At 38.4% G+C, this 27,262-nt stretch overlaps 3 protein-coding genes across 3 annotated transcripts in view; 1 reads left to right on the top strand and 2 right to left on the bottom strand.

Annotated features, from left to right (window-relative positions):
* Window positions 1–4,054, top strand: part of LOC308104768 (caspase-3-like) — a 9,549-nt gene extending 5,495 nt beyond the window's left edge. Inside the window, exons 6-9 of the mRNA XM_080455290.1 lie at window positions 702–807; window positions 1,673–1,800; window positions 1,885–2,261; window positions 3,554–4,054. Of these exons, the coding sequence (XP_080311416.1) occupies window positions 702–807; window positions 1,673–1,800; window positions 1,885–2,261; window positions 3,554–3,707 (765 nt within the window). The 3' untranslated portion in view covers window positions 3,708–4,054. The remainder of the gene's footprint in view (window positions 1–701; window positions 808–1,672; window positions 1,801–1,884; window positions 2,262–3,553) is intronic.
* A 5,912-nt stretch (window positions 4,055–9,966) lies between these two features.
* On the bottom strand, window positions 9,967–15,887 carry ppa1a (inorganic pyrophosphatase 1a; the record flags this gene model as incomplete). The annotated part of the gene is made up of 11 exons (XM_080455235.1): window positions 9,967–9,995; window positions 10,127–10,166; window positions 10,416–10,485; window positions 10,889–10,974; window positions 11,207–11,334; window positions 11,794–11,920; window positions 12,885–12,971; window positions 13,476–13,595; window positions 14,119–14,172; window positions 15,498–15,562; window positions 15,827–15,887. 11 exons carry the CDS (start codon window positions 15,885–15,887, stop codon window positions 9,967–9,969), a joined length of 867 nt encoding a protein of 288 aa, XP_080311361.1.
* Window positions 15,888–18,513: 2,626 nt separating this feature from the next.
* Window positions 18,514–22,436, bottom strand: lrrc20 (leucine rich repeat containing 20). Its single transcript, XM_080454366.1, has 5 exons — window positions 21,999–22,436; window positions 21,162–21,238; window positions 20,542–20,691; window positions 19,595–19,762; window positions 18,514–19,344 (listed from the first exon to the last, which is right to left on the bottom strand). Exons 2-5 carry the CDS (start codon window positions 21,229–21,231, stop codon window positions 19,208–19,210), a joined length of 525 nt encoding a protein of 174 aa, XP_080310492.1. The 5' UTR covers window positions 21,232–21,238; window positions 21,999–22,436; the 3' UTR covers window positions 18,514–19,207.
* Window positions 22,437–27,262: the final 4,826 nt, after the last annotated feature.

Here is a 27,262-nt window from a genome sequence, read left to right on the forward strand (position 1 = left end):
CTTTGAAAAACGTCACATCCGGTATTCAAACTCCTCCTCCTATCTGCCTCCAATGTTGCATGACCGCCATCTACTGGAGCCACTCGATACTGCTCCTCATACGACTCACGAATTGGTGTTAAGACGGTGTGGAACATCAGACTCAAAATGACTCGCACACATCCGTGGACATTAACAGCTACATTTGCGTTTATCATTTCTAAGTTGACACAAGCATACGACTTGTAAATTTAGAGACACCAATACAAATGAATGTGCAGCATTTGTGTTTTTTTTTTCATTTGTGAGTTACGAATCAGATGACGAATCAGATGAGTCTCATAATTACTCACCCAAATCGTTGGAGTCACAAATAAATTTCCTTAATGTATAAGTTGACACACAAATGTTGCTATATGAGTTACAAATGTTGATATATGAGTTACTTATCTGACAATAAACGTTATGAATTGCGCTTTACAAATACAAATCTGATTTACATTTACAAATATTTTTGAGACCCGTTTGGTACGAATTGCCACGAGTACAAATCTGTTTTACAGATACTGTTCTATGCCTCTACCCACAATGCTCTGCTCTGAGCTCCCTATTTAGTTACCTATTATGACATTTGTAATATGAATCTTTTCTTTAAAAAGACGTGTGTGTGTGTGTGTGTGTGTGTGTGTGTGTGTGTGTGTGTGTGTGTGTGTGTCCTGCAGAAAGAATACTACAAACTGACTCATGACCCGCGTGGGACATGTTTGATCATTAACAACGAAATATTCAGACAACTTCAAAATAGAAGAGGAACTCATTTCGATGAGGGTATGTATCCCTGCTTTGGTGATCAAATCTATTTTTTTTAGGATAACAGTTACTTTAGATCAGGGGTGTCAAAGGTGTGGCCTGTGGGCAAAATGTGGCCCGCGGATAATAAATCAGTAAATCAATCCAATCAATCCTCCTTTCAAAGTCCCAAGTTGTCAAGCTCGGCTAGAGGGTTTGCTCTAGAGCCTCTATGCATGATTTGCTGTTGTATTCATAGAAACTAGATAAGAAGATAACTGCAGAGTGGCTCCATAGTGAAACTACTACTGAATTTGTTAACATTCCTCTTATGTACATAGCCATATATCCGCTGAGGTCATCCTGACCAACCAATCAGTTGATCAGAGATCCACAACATCTATGCCCAAGTATGGTGTATATGACACCTGATCTATGTGAGTCTATTCATGACACCAGTCTCCAATGAGTCGGGCCATGACACCTGTCCCTAAGGTGTCAGTCCATGACCATATGGAGCTCTAAGGTGTCAGTCCACGACCATATATGGAGCTCTAGGCCAACTACATTGGAACCATGAGTCAGCCTTGGGTCCAGAGGTCAGAGGTAGAAGTCTAGACTGAACTGATGATGTCACCTTTATGTTGTTTCACTCAGTTGTTCTGACATCATGATGAGGTCACAATAGGCTATCCATGTCCATATATGGAATCCTGGGTTGATCGTTATGCCCAAATAATACAGAGTTCCGATAGGTCCCTGACCTCTTGAGTAACCATGACGATCTAATGTGGCCGATCTAGTGATATGATATCCTCTCTATAACGTCAACATTTGTGCATTGATGATGTATTGTAACGTTCTCTGTCTCCTTCCCTCTCTTTTTTCAATTTGTATCACACAGACGCTTTGAACTCAGTGTTCGTCAAGCTGGGCTTTGAGGTGAAGATACACAGAAACCTCACATCAAATGAGATACGTCATGTTATGTTAGAGCTGGGAAAACAAGACTTCAGCATGGCAGATGCTCTGGTACGTGACGTTCAACATCTCTAAATAAGATATTTCACAGTGTATTCCTGTTTTCAAACAGTAATGAGCTGTTCTGACTCTTAGGTGGTGTGTGTGCTGACTCATGGGGAGAAGGGATGCGTGTTTGGTGTGGATTCCAATACGGTTTGTCTCAGAGAAGTGACAGAGCCCTTCAGAAGCAGGAATGCCTGCACCTTGGCCGGGAAGCCCAAGCTCTTTTTCATCCAGGCGTGCCAGGGAAGTGAGTTCCAGGAGGGAATGCTCGTGGATGAAGAAGAGGCTGATGGTCGGAGTGACCACAAGGAAAACAAGGACTACTACAGGCCAAAGACCATTTCAAACGATGTAGACTTCCTGATGGGTATGGCAACCATACAGGATTACCATACATTCCGGAATATTAACAAAGGTGCCTACTACATCCAGGTGCTGTGCGAGGAGCTTGAAAAAGGAGCAGCCAGGTAAGAGGGAGGTTTCAATAACTGTCAGTGTTGATACATGGCTTGACTTTACAGGCCTAGGTCGCCAAAAAGAAAGCATGTGTCAGGGCAAACTTTACATTTAGAAGCTGCCATAAAAGTATAACAAACCGAGAAGTGTCTTTTGGTAATTTATTTGAACGTTCCCATACGTTTGCAAACGGTCTCACCATCAGAATGAGCCCCGATCTGAGGGCACAGCAGCTTTTATTGAGGTGCCTAAGTTTCCTCCTAGTCCTACTTTCCAGACAGCCCAGTCTCATAGGACACTGTTTCCCAAACAGTGGGTCGCGGATCCATTTTCGTTGGTCGCGGGTGAATGTCCCTTTATTTTTGTATCAATTAATTTTGTCAAGATTTCCACAAAAACTCACACATTTAATAATAATGAATAATTTCATTTAGGGAAGACATTTCCTAAATTAGAAACCAAATGTTTAAGAAGTAGTGAAAATAGCAGATCTGCAAGCTCACAACGCGGCGTGAAGCGACGCGTTGTGAGCTTGTAGATCTGCTATTTTCACTAGTTTTGGTCCCGGGCAAACGTCTAATTTCTCTTTTGGGTCTTGAGCTAAAAGGTTTGGGAACCACTCCCATAGGATACTCAATTTACATGCAAGACAGTTGTTAAGATGCATCAGCAACACAATATGTGAATCTGAAATTTCCCCCTACATTATTCCTCCTGAGCGTGTACATACTCACAAAAACAAAGAAGACACATCACAGTTAAATGCATCAAGAAATACAAAATTAAGTAGATAATTGGAGCACGCAGGTAAATGCACAACTCTTTACAATGATAAATGCATACATTATGAAAAGGCCTCAGAGTAAAAATATCACCCACAACCACAATTATCATATCTGACAGATGGAAACATGCACACGCTTTTTATGTGGTCACCATCACGCAATACAACAATAACGGTCATGATTAAAATACTGTTTAGGTTAGGAAAAATAACACCCGCTTCAATTAATCAAAGGACATGCTTTTGTAGCAGAGTGGCTCACAACCTCAGCCTGATGGACTAAAAGTCTAATATCTCCCCTGAGTTATAGGGAATTCCCTTTGGCTTAGTGGATAAGATGTTGGCTTTTCACGCAGGAGACCCGGGTATAAATATATAATCACAACGGTTATATTGTTGTGCCAGAGATTCACATTCATGCACATTAAAGGTTGAATTCCCCATAATAACATCATATTATGTAATTCAGTAGTATTTTCCCAATATAATGTTCTATTCTGCTGTCCTACTGTTTTCTAGAGAGGAGGATATTCTGACCATCCTGACACGTGTGAACATGGAGGTTGGCAGGTTTGATTTTCAACGACGCAAACAAACACCAGAATATAAAAGCACCCTGACCAAGAAACTCATCCTCAACTTCATCAGATCTGAAGATCTTCCACAGGATTGACACTTTCCACGTGAATAAAAGTTCTCTATGGATGTGCATTTATAGTTTTCCAATTACATATTCATATATGCACAGTTTTTTAGTTTTTTTAGTTTTATATTAATCATCAAATATAATCACTGAAAGGACATTAATGAGTGCTGGCTGTATTAATGTTCATACTGTATACCCCACACACACACACACACACACACACACACACACACACACACACACACACACACACACACACACACACACACACACACACACACACACACACACACACACACACACACACACCCACACACACACACACACACACACACAGGAATATGACCAAAAGAAGAAAACTAAATCTCTATGAATTCAAGGCTTCATAGGGTGAGTAGGGGGGGGGGGTCATTTGCTGGTTGAACTACTCCTTTAATCATTGTGTTTTCCTTGTTTAATATCTTTTCATCTGTTTCTAGTTGTTATGCATTTCATGTAAATCACGAGCTGCTTGCTTTGTATGAAATTATAAATAATAGTTTCCCTTGGAGATGTAACAGGAGTCATTTAATGTTTATTGATTGCTTGCTGAAGAGTGATAGTTCAGGTGTTCACGCTCAGCCTCTCACTTCTCCCACAGATTCTCTAAGCTAACAATCTTACTGTATGCTTCTTCTTCTTCTCTTATTTACTGCCGGTTCGCAACCAACTTAAAGGTGCATATCGCCACCTACTGTACACGAGTGTGTAGCATCATGTCAAATATCCCATTACTGAAATGTAATATGTATATATATATATATATATATGTATATATATATATATATATATGTATATATATATATATATATATATATACATATATCCATACATTTTTTTCTCCCTCCCTTCAAATTACTCAACCTAGTGTCATTTAAAAACGTAAACAGTGCCTTTCTAACCATACCTACTCCCTTTCCCTCTGTTCCCAGAATCCCCATACTATCCCATTCCCGTCCTGCTTCAAGAACTTTGTCACGTAATTTTGTTCTTTCCTCTACATAACTTTCACATTTCAATAGAATGTGTTCTACATTTTCAATTTCCCCACAGTTCCCACATTTGTTACTTTCTGCCTTACCCATTACATATAATGTACTATTCAACCCTGTATGCCCTACCCTAAGTCTAGTGATAATAATTTCTTCCCTTCTGCCCCTTTCATTGTAATTCTTTATATTGACCGTTTTTGGATTTTATACAACTTCTTTCCTTTCTGATCCTCATCCCACCTTCTCTGCCAAATTTCCATTCCTTTCTTCTTAGCTATTGCTTTCCCTTCACCCTTTCCTAATAATATTTGTAAATCTATCTCCTGCTCTAGTGCCCTTTTTGCCAGCTTATCCGCCCCCTCATTCCCTGCCAACCCCTTATGAGCTGGCACCCAACAAAACTGCATATCTATTCCACCTCTGTGTAATCCTAGTAAATACTGTTTTATTTCAATTACTAAATCCTCCCACACTGACTTTTCTGACTGTACGCTTTTCAATACTGCCAAAGAATCCGTGCACACCACCCGCTCTGGTCTAACCTCCTCCACCCATTGTAACCCAGTGATAGTAGCCACACTCTCTGCTGTATACACTGATAAGTAATCTGGCACTCTTTTTGTAATTGACACATCAAATTCTGGGACATAGACATCAATTCCCACCCTGTGCTGCTTATCTTTTGACCCATCTGTATACATTTGCATATAGTTATAATATTTCTGCCTGAGATACGCACTTGTTTGTGCTCCTATATCCTCTTCTTGCCATTCTCTTTTCTTTTCCACAATATTCATATCTATTCTCGTTTCCGGAAACAACCATGGTGGACTAGCACTAATTGGAGTAGTCAAAGTAAACTCCATATTCTCCATATCATACTCCCTCACTTTCTCTTGCCAAGTCCATCCAAACCCCCTTCCTTGAAAACTGGTATACTCCCAACAATCCTTTAATGCCCTCTTTACTGGATTCTCTTCCCCCCACCTTTAATTCTAATCCAGTATGCCAATGTGAGCTTCTAATCTTATGCTTCACTTAGGCAAACTTTTTAAGCAGGAAACGGTTCACTCTTCAAGTTCAGCATTGGTCACAGTCACAGCTCTGTTCCCACAGCTGTCTGTTTTCAAACTTTTCATCAACTTTGTTTCGCTGCAACTCACCAGTAATCACAGACTGTGATTGAATTCATCCTCCTATAATTTGACAAACCTCTGTGGTGGGTGGTCGGTCGACGGTGGTGAGACCAAAACTGTGTGCCTTGTTCTCCTCAGTGGCTGGAGCAATTGATCTGAATTTGCACACAGCCATTGACCATTACCATCTGAATGCAACCTTTTGTATACATCGTATCCCAAAACTAATGGTAGATTCCCACGGATGTTTAAGGTTTGGTCCAGGGAATAATATTTTAGGTCCGGAGCGAAACTACCCGTTTCTACCATTAGTTTTGGGATACGATGTATACAAAAGGGTAAACAGCGGAGCCGTGGCGGACGTTCCACCGATTCTGGATGACAACCACATAGAACCTCATCTCGGAGCTGTATAGCGGAGTGAGAGGTTCTTAATGGAGCTAGGGTTATTGCACGTCCTGCAAGACAGGACGTGCAATAACCCCACGTTTGCAACTACTTTCGCCTGCGCACTTCACCGGGTATGGACTAGTCTCCAGTAGTTTGTCTAGTCACCCTGATCATCAGTAGCCTAAAAGTTCACGGGTTCGGTGCAAAGACGGCAAAACAGCGTGGCTAATGGTGGATGTCAATGGTGTCAATATCGCTGCTTTAATACTGTATCCCGACCCTATCCTGATAATTTAAGATAGGGTAAGTGATTTTCTTTGGTTAAAATAAGTGTTAAATAGCTCTAAATTCTGATAGTACTCATTGCTATAGAGTGTCTGATCAGTAACAGGAGTCTCCATGTCTCTCCAGCTCTTTATAAAACAGAAAATGCATTTTCGTTTCAGTTTCAGTTTCAGTTTCATTACCAATTCTATCCAATAATGATAGAGAACTCAGTCAGGATACAGATTAAACAAGTGAAATTGGAAGTGATGACACTAAGAAATGAGCTGATAAAATGGGAACTGGAACACTATAAAAATTAAGCTGATAAATGGGTACTCTCTTCTGATTGGCTGAAATATTGTCACCTACCAAAAAATGTATTTTCTGTTTATTAAAGAGCTGGAGAGACGGGGAGGCCCCTGTTACTGAACAAACACTCTATAGCAATGATTACTATCGCAATATAGTGCTTTAACCTTTTAACAAAATACTTTTTGTTTTAACCAAAAAATATCACTTACCCTACCTTTAAATAGTCGACATCAATGTGGGACCACATATTTTAGTTTTTCTTATTTTTCAATTTGTAAACTGTGATGTTCTGCATAGTAGTGTATATCTGTCTGTCATTTAATGTCACTATGAATTGAGTACATAAGGACCCCATTTGAAACAAGCCATTAGGCTTTCATGTGCTTTTCAATCCTATTTAGTTGACCTTGTATTTAAACTGTACTTTCATGTGCTTTTTTTCCTGCAAATTTCTAAATAAAGAATTCGATCAATCACTTGTTGACATCACATCCACAGTCCAAAGGATTCCAAGACGTTTCCAGGAATTAGCCTGCACCATGTCCACTTTGTGATGCTGCTTTAATCTTATTATTTCCTGATTGTCTCCAAGGATCTCATCAGGTGTGATGATAATCTCCTCTGTGTGCAATAATTATGGAGATGAAGGTTTCTTGCATGTGAATATTATTTTCTTGTGTTGTAAGTCGGCGAGAGCTTCGCCAGTCAGGCAGAGTTTAAACACATTTTCTTTATTTGAAAATCAGTTCATGGGCACCTAAGGGTGCATATATCACCTTCTCCTCCACACATTGTCATATAAGGGTACATAGCACCTTCTATAAGGGTACATAAAACACTTTCTATAAGGGTACATAGTAGGCTACCTTATAATTATAATTATTATATCACACACACACACACACACACACACACACACACACACACACACACACACACACACACACACACACACACACACACACACACACACACACACACACACACACACACACACACACACACACACGCACACACACAAGATCTCAGACAGACGTTTGATAGACATCTTTAGGTCATATCATATTGAAATGGTTACATTTTAGCTGTGTCAGAGTAAGGTAAAAAAAATGTTTTTTATCTGGTTAAAACTGGTGTATGCTAATTTGGCAGGCATTTCTTAGTGTTGGTTAGTATTATGTTAAGTAGGTTACTTAATTGATCATTGGATATTCAAGTTACTGGCCTAATCCACTCAGAGTGAAGCTGCCTGGGTGCTTATTCAACTCCAATTGTCATTCACAAGTTTCAGGTAGCCTATAAAGTGGGTGAAGTATTTCAGTGCAAGCTTAAAAATGTTTATAGTTTGCAGATGCTTTAGCTAGATAAGTACTTTCACAATTATACTCCAAGGTCTTTGCAATACGTTCTAAATATTATGATACATTAGGTATTTGGTTCTGTATTATTAATGTAGCATTGCCACTGTGCTGCTATTTCAAAGTCAAAGGCTTAACAGATAATATAAGGCCATTTTAATGAAGGATTGTGGAAGTATTTGTAAGATTGAATGATTGTATGGGGCATTCAGGGCATGCCATTATGATTGTTTTGAGGGACACAAGGCCAAACTGAGAGGTAACGAAGGCCGGCATTCGTGGCTTCCCTGAAATTCCTGCCCTGAAAGTAACAAAATACATTTACTCAAGTACTGTACTTGAGTGTTTCCTTTTTTCAATACTTTACACTCCAGCACTCAGATTGTTTACTTTTTACTCCACTATTTGAAAACATTAGTTACAAGTACTTTGTAGATTTAGATTATTAATATAAAACTTACAATAACCAATTAAGTACCTATTTTATATTTAATCTACTCAAAAATAGCTAATCTACAAGCTCACAACGCTTCGCATTACGAGCTTGTTGAGTGAGCATTGAGAGCTTGTAGATTGTCTATTTTAGAAAATGTTTTTAACATTTTAGTACTTTTACTTGAATACCTTTTTTTGTAATCAATTGTTTTTATTCATCATATCACAAAAACAATACAATTATGTAGTATACATAGATGTATCACAAATAAAAATGCAATGCACACAATGTCATGTTTATGTCACATGCTGACTGCCAGTGGTGTAAAGTACTGTACTTTATTATTTTTTACTTTAGTGGAATATTTCCAATTTTCAATACTTTTACTTCTACCCCACTACATCTGGGGAAAGTATTGTACTTTTATTCCACTAGAATAATTTGAAAACTTTAGTTACTAGTTACTTTTTAGATTTAGATTGTTATTACTAAACATACATTAACCACTTAAGCTCTATATATATTTTGGCTATTTGGAAATAGTCTATCTACAAGCTCACAACGCATCGCATCGCCACACGTTGTGAGCTTGTAGATCGGCTATTTTAAAAAGATCTTTTATACATTTTGAAAATTTAAATGGGACATTCTGCATTCTGAGTACTTTTACTTTTGGTACTTTCAATACATTTTGATGCCAATACTTTTGTACTTTTACTTAAGTAAATTTTGATTATATAAGTAATGTGAGTACTTTTTCCATCTTTCTGCGTGGGTCTGTGTCCTCTATCAGATAATAGATAGTCTATCTCATCAATTTAAATGGGATTGTGACAAGAAAAAAAACATGCAGTGAAAAGAACTGTGCAGTAAACTGGTACATTTCATTTCTGTACCATTCCTATATTAAATGGATAATTTCCAGACACAAAGTTTATTGATCAAAAATCCCACAAGTATTATGGAAGACACCACAATCACAACCAGAGAGCAGTTTTGACAACAAAAAATATCCATGAGAGCAATAATTCTCAAACTTTTTTAATGAGAACCACTCCATGAGAGGTTACAACTGTAAAAACCACTCTCACCCTGGTGTTTCTATTTCAGGTATGTTATTATAGGCAAAGAGTTTCCAGTAGTTTTCAGGTTTCCAACATTTCCACAAATGATCAAAAATAGCCTACAAGCTACACAAGCTTGTGGATCGGCTATTTTTGAAAGCCTTTGAATAGGGATTATGTGTTTAAATGCTACAGACAAAGACTATAGTCAACAATAATGTCTGAATCAGTTGTATTCAATTCAGTCGAGCAAGATAGCAGCTCCATCCTCCAATTTGTCCAGGGTGTTTAGCTACTTCTCGTAGTAGAACCACTTGTCCACTGTAAAAAGGAAAATAGAAGGAATACACAAATAGTAGGTCAAACATTAGCTGAATAACACAAATGAACAGTACTAAACAACATGCATGATGACAAGAATGAACACACTCTTGCACAAATTACATATGTACCTGAACTTGGAATGGGATCTTCAGCTCCAGAAGCGCAGGCCTGTTATTAAATCATTCACAAATTGTAGTCAGAAGTTATTTAGTAGGCATCCGGTCATTGAGTCAGTTATTTTATGTTGCGTTAACAAATTTCAGTCCTCATGCTTTTTCCTTTCTCTGAAAGTCTATACTTTACCCAGGCTGCACATCCTGGAATTATGTTGTAGATGAATGCTTTTGTCATGAAACAAGGTATATTCACAGGTTTTCAGTCTAGCTGATAAATAAATAGTAAGTGACATAAACTCACAGCATCAACGATAGCCTCCGCAGCCTTGCCAGAGCAGCAGAAAGGGCTATCTGGCACACTGGTATTCATGCTGATAGAAGACAAAACAAAGACAACCACATCAGCCAAGAGAAGAAGCTATATAGACATTGCACCTTTTTTTTTATCATTCTCATAAATTATTACCCTATTTTATACTTTGCATAAAAGTTGCGGAAATATCAGATCTACAAGCTCGCAATGCATTGCATCGCGGTGCGTTTTGAGCTTGTAGATCTGCTATTATTGCTATTTTTTATGACATGCCCAAAATAGGGACGCCAGGACAGGTTGAACGTGGTTTAAGTGTGTCTGTGGGTTTGATAAATATTTAACCAATTAAAAGAATACCAAAAGCTTTCCAAAGAAAACTGGACTACTGTCTTAATTTGCACTCCAAAATAGTGACATTATAATGTATGCAAAATGGCAAAGAGGGCATTATTGTTGCTCACCAATTTATTCCTCCTGCATCTGTCTTCTTAGACGTCAGTGCTTTCCAAAACTCATGGGTGCTCTTCACAGTTCTGATTGCGAAATCCTGCAAAATACAATTTATATTTACAATGTTACAACAACCAAGCAGAAGTACAGTGTGAATATTTTCAATCGTCTTCAAGAGATATAATTCTATTCAGGAATAAATTGGAATTATGTGTAAGTTAAGGGTCTTTAAACGTAATAAACATGGTGTGAAATAGCATTTTATATGACACAATGTTTTTCCATAATAGGAAACAAAATACTATGAATTTAAAGTGTAAATGGTTTACCCTGTCCTTGAACTCTCCATTGAAAGCAAACTGGTTTTCAGGTTTTCCATCGGGGACTTTGTATCTTTTAAACCAATCAAATGTTGCCTCGAGGTAGCCTGGCTTGAGTCTTCTTACGTCATCAATATCTGTGCAAACCAACAAGAAGAGAGAACTCCATTATGTCCTCACAATGAGTGAGGCCGAAATTCTGCAAAAAACAATGATCCCGATTAGGGGTGCAACATTTAATCGAACTAATCAATTTAATTGATTATAAAAAATAATCGATTATAGAATAAAACAATAGTAATTGATCCCTATTTTCTCATTATTCACATCATTATAGGCGAAAAGTTTCGAAACATAAAAAAACTAAATCACAAATAGTGAAAATAGCCGATCTACAAGTTTACAACGCGTCACATGGCGTTGTGAGCTTGTAGAACGGCTATTTTCGCTATTTTTGAACGACAAAGTATAAAATAACGCATTATTGATATGGAATTTGTTTTTAAAATACGCACTTCTCAATTATTCGCTTGATCGCTAAGAGATGCGGTAATGGACGGTTGAAGCCCTATTCCCAATCAGACATGCTTGTATACCATTGAAGTCAGTGGCCTCAGGATCATCCATATTGATCACGATGACCTTCCAGTCGGTTTCACCTTCATCAATCAAAGCCAGGGTTCCCAGAACCTTGACCTTGATCACCTCACCTCGAGAGCACACCTGAAAAGGGGAGAGACAAGACACTATTTTGTATAAAGATTCAGTTTTGGCATGTTATACTTTTCATTTTCAGATAGGAGAGAGAGAGAGAGAGAGAGATTCAAGACAAAGAGAGAGATTCTTTGTCAGATTCTAACCTGCGTCCTCGAGCTCACTAGAAGCATAATTATCGTCGTATTTATTTTTCATTAATCAATGCCCTACTTTGTCATACAAGGGTTATCTACAAGTTCTTGTAGATACATTTTGGCTATTTTTTAACGTGAAAGTGGTTAAGTGAGTGTGGCTCTTATAAATATTGAACCATTGAAAAGTATTAACAAGAGCTTGTTGTGACTAAATAACTACATTGGATCCATTAGAACAGTGGTTCTCAACCAGTGGTCCGGGGACCACCAGTGGTCCTTGAGGGGGTTCCAGGTGGTCCCCAGCTAAATGATGGTGAGTTGGTAACCAAATGGACCCTTAGATAGATAGATAGATAGATAGATAGATAGATAGATAGATAGATCTTCAACTCTTGAAAGTGTAAAATGAAACCAAATGTCATTTCACGCTCTCAAGAGTTAAATTATTGTTAGACATCTGCATTACTTAATTAAATAATTGCTATTTTGATCAACGTTTGCCTGTTATCTCTCCTATGGTACCAACATCAATACGGCATGGAATTGTGGACAAAATCTTATCCAATAATAACAAAATATTCAAAATATTGGGTCTGAGAGGCTAAATCTCATCAAACGGTGGTCCGTGGCTCAAATGCCGAATAAATAATGGACCTTGATATGAAAAAGGTTGAAAACCACTGCAACCCTTTTTTTAACATTTCCCGAAAGGTCACATTTAGACCCGATAGAGACCATATACTGTATATGTGCTGTGCACTAACTGGCTGAGACATTGTTGAAATAGCAGAAGAGTGGAGCGCAGTGATCACATGGCCGTTCAGAGTCCCCAGTACCTTGTTTCCTATGTCACATATGTCAATTGGGTCATTGTCACCGCAGCAGCCGGTGTCTCCATCCTTGTGTCCAGGGTCCTCCCATGTCTGTGTGTGCAGAACGGATGGTTAATGAAACTGTGGCTGACGGCTGTTCATACTTTCATGTGGTTTGAACCAGTTTGTGTTTTTTTCGTAAATGAATGCCCCACACAAAATAATCAAAAGTAGCAGATCCACAAGCTCGAAACGCAGCGTGAAGCGACGCATTTTCAGTTTTGAATTTGAATGCTGAAAAGTAACAGTTTTGGACATATGAGGTTTCCACCCGACAGGGACGATAGGGCTTAAGCGGTTAATGATCAATAATTATAGTTCAATAACATGATATATATGATTCTCAAATGGCCTTTCTGCATAATGAGTACTTTTACTTTTGTAAGTATATCTTGCTGCTATTACTTTTGTACTTTGACTTAGGAAAGATTTTGACTGCATGACTCTTACTTGTAACAAAGTATTTTTACACTGTGGCAATGCTACTTTTACTAAAAAAAACAGTTAGTTCTTCCCCCACTGGTTTGATAATTGTGACAGTAGAAGTGAACTTGCCTGTGGGATCGCCCCATAATTCCAGATATATCCTTTGTGAGGAAATACATTGGCCACGTAACGAAGATTCCCTTTCTTTATATCTTGCTTCAGTGGATTCATAGGATCGGTGGTGGCAATCTGAGACACAATTATCATAGTATTAAGGGAGACGGACTATAGTGGGCACACATTCATAAATATGGTATGAATAAGCAAATGAATGATCATTATATTTTCACACATTGTATTACAGAATAATTATACAAGGTGAGGTTGAGAAATGTAGAAATGTTGCAGTAATCCCATCACCCACCCTAACAAAAGCACTGTTCTACCAGTCCATTACATTTATTGTATAAAGAGACTCAAGTAACTTAGAATCCCAAGATTCTTCAATATGGGCTAATGTTTTTGAAAAGATAATAGTAATAAAAAATAAAAAAGATACATAACTAGCAGTGTGAATAATAATTATATATATTTATATCACACACACACGCACGCACACACACACACACACACACACACACACACACACACACACACACACACACACACACACACACACACACACACACACACACACACACACACACACACACACACACACACACACACACACACACACACACACTTATTTAAATCTATTGTACACATTTACCTCCATTTTGGCATTCGTCCACCGTGGAACCTCAACAACTGCATGAAAGATATTCTAGAAAGAAGGAACATGAGGACAAAAGCTTTGCTATTACAAGAATCAAATCTCTCTATTCTCTTGTGTTACAAAATTCATCACGAATCTTAATACACTGAGCCTTCCCTCAGTGATTAAGGCCATACTTTCACAGTGCTACGCAGGCAGCATACTTTAAGAACAACTGAAAGCCCCGATACACTACTTCTATGGTGTTTTTTCTATTCCTTAGTAACACTGTTGAGTGCGGTTACTGTACTGATTATATTGTTGACACTGTAACAACACCAGTGCGTTCCATGATGTCCTAATGACACTGTGATTGTGTGTTTTTGCTTACGTTTTTGCCAAATCATAGGGTAAGATACTGTAATGACACTGAGACTGTGTTTCTTATATGCATAATGGAAGCTATTGTATATGGTTTATTATACATAATGTTGTATACTGGTTGCTTACGTTCTTACTTAAAGGGATAGTTCATCCCCAAAATGACTTTTTTACTATCAATTACTCGACCCATGGAGACTTGAATTATTTGATATATTTTTTGTTTTTGTCACATTCCTAAGCCAATAATTTGATGACCAGCGGACCGGTAGGCAGCGGTTCCGGTAGGAGATACAAAGGAGACTCTTTGTGTCTCCTACCGGAACCACTGCCGGTCATCAAATGATTGGCTTCGGAATGCGATAGAAAATATGATTTTTTTTTGGTGAACTATCCCTTTAAGCAAACTGTTACTGTGTGTTTTTTTTTTGTGTCCTGAATAGTGCAGGCTATTGTAGAGATAACCTATACTGTGGTATACTACTGTTCATTATTGATAGTGATGTTTTTGTGATGTTTTGCCCTGCTGTATCTTACAGTACTTATCTTACTGTGTATCTGTATCTTAACAGCTGTGCCTGTGCTGCCTCTGGTGATTGATTTCCACCCCGCGGGATCAATAAAAGTCTATCTATCTACTTCCATTAAAGGAAATTCTAGATCTTAACAGAGAAATGTTGTTGCTGGCACCATGAAGTGATTCCGCAAGAGTTTTATTTTTCCCCTGATGCTATCGAGAGCCCTAGCTGGCAAGGACAGTCAAGAAAAATACGTAAATAAAAACTGCCTTGAATCTGTAAAAATCCCTATTTGCTCATATTTCTATACGGTATATGAACACACAGTATAGTGACTTGTTGTTGTGTATGGTTATTGTTAACACAGTCTGTCGAGCATTCCACACCAACATTTTGCTGCTTGTACTTGTATGAGTGAACCTTGAATCAGAGAACTTGTTATCATGGGAAAAGCCCATACAATGCATTTAAAACTTTTATTTAAGAGGTCATTACCTCAGATTCATTTGCGTAGATGGGTATGTCGTGGAAAGGAGAGACGTATTTGCCCTCAGAGTTTTCTGTTGGTGGGAGATATGTAAACTTAATTTAGTACATCTTGAGTGAATAAGTCAACAATACAGAATTGCAGCAGTTAAGCATTGCGTCCTACAGGCAACTTCAAGAATCTCAAAACTCTCAACACGAGCTGTATGGTGACAATATTAGATATCGCTATAAATGCAAGGACTATGACAATAACTCAGGCACAGTAGACACATTTTCAGGAAGGTAACATCTAGCACAAACTTTAGATGCAATGTCAATTCACGGAATCCACTTACTGAAGAATACTCTGTAATCCAGGGTGTTTGGCCTGCCCCTCTCTTCGATGGTGAAGCTCATATCTATATCTGGTGGTGGTGTAGCGCTGCTCTTCAGGTGTGTGGACTGGTTCAGAAAGGAGAAAGCTGCTGTCAGTGTCAGTGTGTGTGAGGAGTGGGCATGCGCATTTCTGAAGCCTTGGGTGGGTGGGGGGGGGGGGGGGGTTACACGTGTCTAATAGCCTTGATCTGTTTGTGTATGACAACAGGGGAGGTAAACCCGGGTGAAAGGACCAGGCAACAGAGCAGTCCTGGTTGTCATATGGTCATATAGGATGGAGCAGTTATTTAGTATGTACACTACAGTAGGTAGTACAGCATCTATGACCTACTGTTTATAAAACAGGACTGTGTGGGACTACTAAGATAGTTCAGACCAGTAATCACTAGCCTCACCTAATCCCTCTCCGTTATATTCCACGCAACCTTCTGTTCAAAGAGACAAACTGGATGAAAAGTTATGTTTGCGCCTTTGCAGGATTAGGCACTATTATTATTGGTTTCTATTTCATCCATGTCAGACACTGTATGTCTACTGTTGTTGTAGTAGTATTAATAATGGAGACGCCTTTCATTGAAACTCGCAGACAGAAACAGATGGAGCTGACCCGGGGTTAGCACTAAACCAATTAAAAGACAGGATTAGGTTGTGTGACCATGTCATGACTTTTTGCCTCTCCAGTTAAACCGTAACCATTTGATAACGTACTTATAGCTTCCATGTTTAGAACGGTTGTGTACAAAAATATCTCTGGTGGTTTGACTAAAATAACATAGCCTAACATACAGCATGCCCAAAGAGAAAGTGACCATCACTAACAGAGCCTTTTCTAATTTCTGCTAATATTGTTGTTTGCAACCATGTTGTTTAAGCTATTAAAAGAAAAATATATCAGACCTGATGTCTCAGTTCTCAATTTTCAAATATGATAATTGTTTAAAGATAAATTAATAGCATAGAAGTATTCCCCCCCCCCCCCTCTCACCTCAATGATGTCTGTCTGTTTTATTCATGAAATGCCCAAATGGGTGAACTCTGACCCCAACATTTACAACTTTGCTGAATGGAGCATTAAATTGACAACTTTGTTGAAAAATATGTTTTTCCACACTCCTAGAGCACATCCGTGATCAGTCACAATGGAGATATAATACTAAAATAGATAGAAACAAAAATAAATGTTAAAAGTCCCTAAAAGTCCAATTCCAATAAACAAAAATGTAATGGGTGATTACATCAGTATTTCAAATATTTCATTCACCTATTCCCATAACCTACCTGTGGGATTCCCATTCCTCCAGCTGTTTCTCATCATGGAGACCCAGGCCTGCTGCTGCTGCTCTGTTCCCAATCTAATCCAGGATGACGGCCGGCCGGTGCATTACAAACGTTCTCTAAACAATACACTAAAATAATATGCATCTGAAAATATATAGGCAATACAATAACAAATGTGCTTCACTGCCTCTCTCTCTATCTACCTGGCAGTGTGAAGTGCAGAGTCTGCAGACACAGCTCTCTCTCTCTCTCTCTCTCTCTCTCTCTCTCTCTGAAGTTCAGACACAGGGCAGTCTCTCTTTCTCGCTCTCTCTCTCTCTCTCTCCCTCTCTCTCTCAGATCACTCTGTGATTGGCTGACACAAAACCAGCCTCTGTCTTTGCTAGAAACCAATGCAGCTGGACTTTAAGGTCTTTGACTTCCAGGCAAAACAGGCAAAGAGCTGGCAAACCAAGTGACGGGAGAGGACTTGAAAATGTTTTCAGGTTTCAGACTGATGAAGGAACATGATATGATATGACCGAATATATCATATCACATGAAGCAGCAGCACTATCCATTTGGCTAAACAAGTCTGGCTGTTTGGTCAGGAGTCGTTGACCAACTGAATAGAGTTCTGACAATTAAAAAGTTGACCCTCCCTTGGACTAAAAGGAAAACATGACCACTCTTTTCCCCTCCCATAAATATTGAACGGTCCCTCGTTATATCATTATTAGCCACTGTAAGCTACTCTTACAGTAGTTGAGAGTTTAGGCATTTAGCAGAGGTTCTTATCTAGAGTGACTAATACAAGTGCATGAGAAAATGGCATGAAAACTATTTAGTGCTTCAAAGACACTAGGATATACGGTAAACTTAATAAAAATGTGTATACGAGTGATAGCTACCGAATTCAGTATTAAAAAATGCACAGTCCGTATCATTTCCAGTAGTTTATATTTAAATACAAGAAATATTTGTCATACTATCAAAAGTCATAAATAAAAGGCATGTCAAATGGGCCAGGTGCATATAAAAATGGCCTCCACCTGGTTTGATGTTATTATTACCCTTCTTTACACCACTCAAACAGGGCAGTGTCCAACCATCTGTAACAGCCAGTGGTGGAAAAAGTACTCAAATGCTTTACTTAAGTAAAAGTACCACTACTGCAATATAAGAATACTCTGTTACAAGTAAAAGTCCAGAATTAAAAATGTACTTGAGTAAAAGTACAAAAGTATTGGCAATTTGGCATCAAAATGTACTTAAAGTACCAAAAGTAAAAGTACTAAATATTTGAAAATAGCAGATCTACAAGCTCACAACGCGTCGCGATGCGACGCGTTGTGAGCTTGTAGATCTGCTATTTTCAAATAGCCTATGTATAAAGCAGGGCTAAAATGGTAAATGTATGTTTCATAATATCATAATTTATATCTGAAAAGTAACTAGTAACTAATGTTCTCAAATAATTGTAGTGGAGTAAAAGTACAATATTTGCCTCTGAGATGTAGTGGAGTAGAAGTAAAAGTATTGGAAATTGGAAATACTCAAGTAAAGTACAAATACCTCAAAATTGTACTTAAGTACAGTACTTAAGTAAATGTACTTAGTTACTTTCCACCACTGGTAACAGCGATTCCCAGCCTGTGGGCCGGGGCCCATAGGTGGGCCGCGAGGGTAAGCTACCGCAAGTGGGTCCCCAAATAATTGGCAAACACTAAGATTTCAATGATAATATAACATTCAAATTAAAAGTGTTTAAAAAGCGACATGGTATCTTCTTCTTTAAAACCTCGAAAATGTTGTTTTCATGGACCCAGAATCAGAAAATGTTGGTAACTAAAATATCCATTCCTGCCAGTTCAGATGGACAGAGCAAACAATGGGTCAGAGAACCCTGTGTTCACACGCCTCTGGTTTCTTGGTTCTTGGACAGCAGTTGGATGTTTAGAGGCACAGTATATACGTATATGTATATATTCTTAGCTATGAGGCAGAACATATTTTGTAAGGAAGGCACACTGCATGCAATCACGTCCCTGGGTGTTTGTAAAAATAAATAAAATTTAATTTAGTTAGGCATCATTTGAGAACAAGATGTCAAACGTGTGAGGGGACTGCATAGCAGTCAGAGTATCTTGGTCCAAAGGATTTGACTTCACGTTGATCCATTTCAGTGCTGGCATGGCCAGCAACTTCTCCATTGGGATTTCTGTGGATCAGAAACGGACTCAGAATCAGCTTTATTTGTCACATCACAGGTTTACAAGGTGTAAAGAAGTGGGTGATTTCATGTGCGCTCCATCATTTTTAAAGTATTTCGTCAGAAGAGAAAGGATAGAGTTAGAGTGAGAGCAGAGGGGAAAGAGATGCAAACTGGGCAAATAAAAACAAATAAAGATGTATAGATACTCTACAGACAAAGGGTCGTATGAGATGTCATAAATTGTGTAATTAATTACCAGTGATGCTGTTTCCCTCTAAGTTGATGCTCTCTAGTGTTCTTATTTCAGCCAGCTTCTCGGGGAAGACGGAAAACCGGTTGTTAGCCAGATTGATGCTGGTCAAATGCTCCGCTTCTGCCACAGCGTCAGGGAGCTTGGTGAGAACGTTGCCGTGCACGTCCAACTCTGTAAAGGTATTTCAAAACAAGATTCACATGGCTGTCCATACCAAGAACAACCACAACGATAACTATAAATATATTGTTTAAAAGGGGAAAAAAAGGTCCACACCACAACTATAACGATAGTGGAGAACGATATCACTGGGAATTTACAGGTGTCACCATGGGGTGTCACGTTCAACGTATCACTCGTGTTCAACATGTTCAACACTTAACCCGTTAAGACCGGGAAAGCCTATACGTTGTAATACCTTTAAAACCAGGAAAGCATCTATGTCATTTTTCTTTTTAAAGGTTTGGCTTTTATGCCTAGCTTTTATTGGATATAGGATAGTAGTCTGACAGGAAATGAGGAGAGAGATGGGGAGTGACATGCAGCAAAGGCCGTCCGGATGGGGACTTGAACCCGCGACGCCCTGTCAGGCTGCTTTGGAGCAGGTCCAGGCCCATCTGTGTCATTTTAGATGTTGCTATGTATATAGCGACAGGATTTCTTTGACATTTTTTGAATGAAAAGTAGAAGATTTTCTTAAACTGTTTTTATGCTATATTAACTCATTTTGCTGGGGACCTCCTGAAACCCCCTCAAGGACCCCTGGGGGTCCCTGGATCCCACTTTGAGAACCACTGGTCTATATACGGTACTTCCATCACAGCTTGAAGCATTTGCAAGATGGATGACATGTGTGCGATGAGTAAAATAAACACAATTGAAAAGTCTGTCGTTTGTTATTTTGACGCTCAATAATCCGCTCATAATCATAGTCATGACACACACAGTACCTCTCAGCTGGGTGAATGTTGCAAAGATTCTGCTGGAAACCGCCTTCATCTCGTTGTCGTTCAATAAGACGACGTGAATGGTGTCTGCTACACTCGTCAGCACCTTGAACACGCCGTCCGGGAAATTGATCAGCTTGCAGTCTGACAGATCTAGAGAGAGGGTTTTAGAGTGATGGTAGATCAGTTTTTAAGTACCTTTACAAGTACGATCTACAAGCTGTACAAAGCGATGCGTTGTGAGCTTGTAGATCTGGATTTTTCTTGTGGAAGGATTTTTTATATATTTTATACATTTGAAAACTTGGGACATTCTGCATACGAGTACTTTTACTTTTGGTACTTTGAGTAGATTTTGATGCCAATACTTTTGTACTTTTACTAAAGTAAATTTTTAATACCGAACTTGTACTTGTAACAGACCATTTCTACAATAGGATATTGATACTTATCCTTAATTAAGAAATGTGAGAACTTTTTCCTTCACTGGTTGTAAATGTGCACTAGCACTGGTGACAGTTTTTAAGCCTTTGACACCACCTACTGGTGAAATCTGAGAATAGAAACCAAGGGTTTTGGCATTGTGTTATGTGTGGAGGTGATGGAAATATGATCTTACTTACCTAAAGTATCTGTTCCCTCCTCTACTGTCGCATTGATCCTCCTGGCCACTTTTGCCACCGCTTCAGCCATGGTTTACCTGTAGAAAAATCAGAAGATAATGTCACAAACGTGCATTTTACACAGCGGTTTGGTAGGAACTTTGTCACAGAAGATCACTGACAGTAGACTATTCGTTTAGTTAGTTTACATGTGGTGGCTGGTGGATAATTATATTCCCCATCTAACAAAGAACATTCTCTGTAGTTCATAATGTCTACGTAAATCAAATTCAGCTCGTGCACTGTGAAATGAATGTCTATGTAAAGCAGTGGTGTAAAGTAACTATAAGTACATGTACTCAAGTACTGTACTTAAGTACAGTTTTGAGGTATTTTTACTTTAGGCCTACTATTTCCAATTTTCAGTACTTTTACTTCTATCTCAAAGGCAAATATTGTACTATTACTCCACTACAATGATTTGAAAACTTAGTTACTACTAGTAGTTACTTTGTAGATTTTGATTATCATTACAAAACATACATTACCCATTTTGGCCATTTTAAAAATAGCCGATCTACAAGTTTTGCTATTTTCAAAATGTTTTTTTTATATATATTTTGAACTTGTGACATTCACAATGAGTACTTTTAGTTTTGGTACTTTAAGTATATTTTGATACCAATACGTTTGTACTTTTACTCAAGTACATTTTGGATAGGGACTTTAAAATTCTACTTGTAACAGAGCATTGCAGTATTGATACTTTTAAGTACAAAATGTGAGTAGGACCTACTTTTTCCACCACTGATGCAAAGTAAGTTGGATATTAATTCAAGTTAATTAATTGACACAAACCTGATGACCTGCTGTCCTGCCTTGGAATGCTACCGCCGTCTGAAATGGTCTGTCGTCGTGACTCGTGTATATATATAGAACAAATACACTGTGTTTTTTTATTTTGATCTATGATTCATTTCAAATCGTACCAGAGAAGTGATCAACTCTCCCACGCTTACACTAGAATAATACACAGTTTGACAGCTGCAGTGAATGGTAGGCTCTGCTGCCTGCTGTCCAATCAAATCCATTCATTCTGTAAAACAGGGGGGTGCGGGTATATTTTTAGACTGAGCCGGTTCAATTCGATTCAGTCGTCCAGTGATCTCTACTTACAACTCGATCCCTCTCGATCCCCTGAGTTCATAAGAAGAATCAATGTAATCCCAATGATCCTACTTCACGTTTATAGAATAGTAGCTATACTACTGGGTACTTTAGCTCAGCTGATACTTGATAGCAGAAGCAAACCAGCGCACACTTCCTAAAGTTTGACTAAAGTATTCATTTGACTCAAACCTGCGCGGTGAAGTTGCAGACGATGTTGCCATGGTTCACATGACGCTCGAACGTCATGGCGCAACTTCCTGGTTTTGGATTTCTTTTACATTTACAACCGGTACATCTACATAAACGTTTGGATTTCAAATGTAAAGTGCTGACCCCACGGCCACGGATGTAACAAGTTAAAACGCTTGGGTCTAAGTACCCGTATCTTCCGTATTGTTCAATAAAAAAGCATTTTAATCCGATCGGCAGCCATTTTCTCATAGGGTTATAATGTATCAGAGTGCAATACACCTTCCAACCAATAGAGTCGCGTAGTTGAAAGCATATGAAGGGATTTTTTTAGAAAATAGCCACCAATTTGATTAAAATGCTTTTTATTGAATAATACAGAAGATACAGGTACTTAGACCCAAGCGTTTCAACTTATTACATCCGTAGCCGTTGGTTCAGCTTTTTATATTTGAAATTTTAACGTTTATGTAGATGTACGGGTTGTAATGGAGGCAGTGCCAAAACCAGGAGCAAGTTGCGCCATGACTGTCATGATATGAATGACAGTTATGTAATGTTGCCTCGCAGGTTGATTTCGGAGGATACAAGGTGGGCACTCAGGGACATCTGGGCACCTCGATGTGAAATTGGCCATTTTGTAAAATGTAAAAAAACAAGCAACTCAAACCTTTTCATGTCAAGGACCCCCAAAATGATTTGTATTTGGCTGGGGACCCCCATCTCAAAAAAATATTTTGTGCCAGGAATTTTTCAAAAATAGCAGATCTACAAGCTCATAGCCAAAGTATAAAATATGGTTAAAGTGGTTAAAATGATTGTGTTAACAAATTTTGCTGGGGACCCTCTGGTACCCCCACCCCCCCCCCCCCCCCCCCGGACCACACCTTGAGAACACAATGGTATACATGATGTGAAAATGCATGGTACATCATTATCAGGACTTAATTGTATCCTTCAACTTATTGTTTATGACCCAAAATGACTGGATATACAGGTTTTGTAGCAAATTTAGAAATATTAGACCTTAATTGTCGAATGTTAAGCATGTTCTAATCATACTTTACTTAAAACTTTTTTTTTTTTACATTTTGGGGAAAATAGTCAATTTAACTCAGAGGTGCCCACTCTTCCTTGGTGCCCACCTATCCCGTTACCTTCACGTCTACCAGTAGGCTAAATATTCACCTATTTAACCCTTGCCTTAACTCCTCAAAACAAAATTCAAATGTTGTCTTACCTTTAAGTCCTGGTCAGATGCAATAGCATAAACCAGCCCATATACCATCTCTCTCTTCTCTTGACCATTGCTATGGTATTGACTGGAAAAGGCCTGTTGGTCAACCTTTCATTCTGTTTTCAAAGGACTTAAATACAATGAGCATTCTGGCTGCCTACAGCTGACTATCACTAGCTGCGCATCCACTCCAGCCCTGTGCTGTGGATTGTGCAGGCACATTCCTGTACTCACTAGAATTAATACATTAAAAAAAATAAAAAAAAACACAAAAAAAAATAAAACAGGGTATAAGTTTTCCTTAATTAATTGTTATTATAGATATTCCTTTTACAATTCTCCATATTGATTATATCTGTATGTGACTATCTCACATTTTGTAGTTATTGTGCTATTTTATTCACTGATCTTTTGTTGTAGTTTATCTCTAATGTTTATCATGTTGCTCTTTTACCCTGTTCTGTAAAGCACTTTGTAAATAGGTTTGGAAAAGCTCTATACAAATAAATTAATTATCATTATCATTACGTTTGCTCATCCACATGCCCATATGATGATGATGGTGTGGATTCTGCACTTTGCTGTGGTGAGAGAACAGTATACAAAAAAAAACATTTAAACTGTTTTGAAGAAGCGTGTCAATGTTTTGAGATGAGGAAGCAAGGCTACTGGTGTAATGTACCTTTGTAGCACAAGGTGGCAGCAGATGACAAAAAAATAAAAATAAAATTCCATTCATGATGAATTGACCCAGCCCAAAACTTGAAATGGGACATTCTGCCTAATGAGTACTTCTACTTTTGGTACTTTAAGTACATTATGATACCTTTGGTACTTTTACTCAAGTACATTTTGAATTACGGACTTTTACTTGTAACAGAGTATTTGTATATTGCAGTATTGATACTTTTAACTTAAAGTAAGAAATTCATTTTTCACCACTGGCCTGGACTGCGGCTGCCTGGACCAAAGACACATCCTATTATTACATACTGTACAGTCCTGCACCTGTCATTTCAGTCACAGGGGCAGATGCTGGGCCCCTCCTGGACTTGTCCCCCAGAAGCTGTGTTTGCTGTTTTATTAGAGAAAAGTGTTACTTTTCACAGAAAAGTGTTACTTTTCACATAGCCTATGTGTCGCTGTCGGGCAGAAACCTCTCATCCCTATATATTTGTGTTTTCTTTTCGTACATTAATGCCATACTTAAAAAGTATCAAAAGTAGCAGATATACAACCTTGAAACCTGAAAAGTAACAGTTTTGGACATGAGGTTTCCACCCGACAGAGACGATATAGTTTATTTTCAACTTCCTGGCATTTACTGGCATTTGTGCATTTGTTTTGCTAATATGTTGGCATGATGACAACCCACGTTCGACACTTTGTGTTAGAAAACCAAATAAAAAAAATGAATATTGGCGCTGGGCCCAAAACCAGTTGTAGACTGAACATGTAAGCTTGTATATTAGCTGCTTTAGAGCCTTAATAGAGCAGCGGTTCTCAAAGTGTGGTATGCAGGTTCCCACAGGGGTCCTCGGGGGGGGTTCCACGTGGTCCCCAGCAAAACGAGGAAGAGTTGGAACTACTCAAACAAGCTGACAACCAGGGACGATGTGACACGTGAGCTTGTAGATCGCCTGTTTTGGCGTAGAAAATAGGTGAAAATAGCCGATCTACAAGCACACAACGCGAGGCGTTGTGTGCTTGTAGAGCTTGTAGATCTGCTATGTGCTATGTACATTTGTTTCTAATCAACACAGGGCTTCGGCGGCCTTAGATTCGACCATAAATGTTGCCTCTTATGACTTAGTTAAAGGCTCTTGTGAGCAAAGTTTTTGCGAGAATAATTTTGCATTTTGAAAATGTGGGTCTCCAGAGGGAAAAGTTGAAACCCATTGCAGTCTGTGATATAGAGTATTGCCTCAAATCACCGCCCGCGGTCAACCTTCTATTCGCAGACAGACCTGTCTCTATATTGCAAATTCACACTTACGTTTAATTTGCCTGAAGGTCTCATTATCCAGAAACATGCTTGCATAATGACTTACAAAATAGTCATCATTAAATACCATTGGAAACTGCAACTGAGAGGCCTTTGGAATAAAACGTGTTAGCTGTGTTCCAACCTCATTTCCCGTTTGCAAATTTCCGTCGTTGAATTAGTTGGAATAGAATCCGATGTGTGACCTGATTGCATAAATCTGGGTAACGTGGGTATGAGAAATAAGTATAATAAAAAATACAAGACAGCTTGGCCCAATTGCCTTTAATAGTAAAGTGCTCAGCCTAGAAGTACATTCGTATTTACTATCAACATGCAATACTAAAAACAAACAATTGTCTGGCCTACCAATAGCATGAATGAACAAATGGCAACAATTTACTCATAGAAAAACACAAATACAGTGAGAATTTCAAGTATAACACACGAAACTTCAAGTAACATACATACATATTTTATAAACACAAAAACACAGCTTCAAGTAGCATACTTAGAATCAAACATTGTGTGGCACATTCTTTGAAGTGATTTCAGAGTAAAGCAGTTTGGGGATCAGGAGCAAACTAGTGGTTTCTAGTAAAGCCCGACCGATTCTTAGATTTTTGGCGACATCGGTATCGGTAATTATGCAGCCGATGTGTCCCGATAAAATAAAAAGGCAACATTTTTCAAAAATAGACGATCTACATACGCTCACAATGTGTCACCATTTTTGAAAATATTTGAATTGAGAGCTTAAGCGGTTAAATAAAATAAAGTTCAGTTCATGTGTGCATTTTATATGTACTAATTTGCTTGTTTATTGTTGGATTATAGTTACATTTTCTTTTCATATACGTACGTTTTTAATATATACTTAATTTATTTTATTAATCTATCAAAGTTATAATTTCTATGTATCTGCTTATAAGTTAAATGTTCTCAAATAGAAACTTTAATTAAATCTATGTATTTCAAATTGAGTTAGACTAAATATCGGTCAAAACATTGGTAATCGGCGGTCTAGCACTCTCCAAAAAATCAGGATTGGACCCAAGAATCTAGCATCCGGTCGGGCTCCAGTTTCTAGGTGCTGTCTGGGGACGATTTAGTACATTCTACAGGTTTTGAATAAAGTAGCCCAAGTCCTGCCTACTAACTAAATTAATAAAGCATGTAAGGGCCCATAAACTGTTAGGAGGTGCATACATTTATATACCTTTATCATAAAAGGTGGGTGTCAGACCACAGTCCACAGATCACAATCCTCGTCGCTCATCTCCACACGTCACCGATACAGTATTTATCTATATACATATATCTGTAATGGAATACCTACAGTAAACCACACTGCACTGTTCTGTTTTTAAAACACTCGTTTCGATGTCTCCCATTGGGTAATATATATAATAGCTCTATAATGCTGCGTTCACACTGCCAGCTACAAAGCTACAGAGGCTATACCATTCATTTTCAATGGAAGCCAGCGACATGGAGATACAAAGCGACGCCCGACGCTTGTAGCTGAAAAGTCCTGTACTT

Source organism: Gymnoscopelus braueri (genome assembly GCF_963280865.1).
Source record: "Gymnoscopelus braueri genome assembly, chromosome: 17".
Classification (NCBI taxonomy): domain Eukaryota; kingdom Metazoa; phylum Chordata; class Actinopteri; order Myctophiformes; family Myctophidae; genus Gymnoscopelus; species Gymnoscopelus braueri.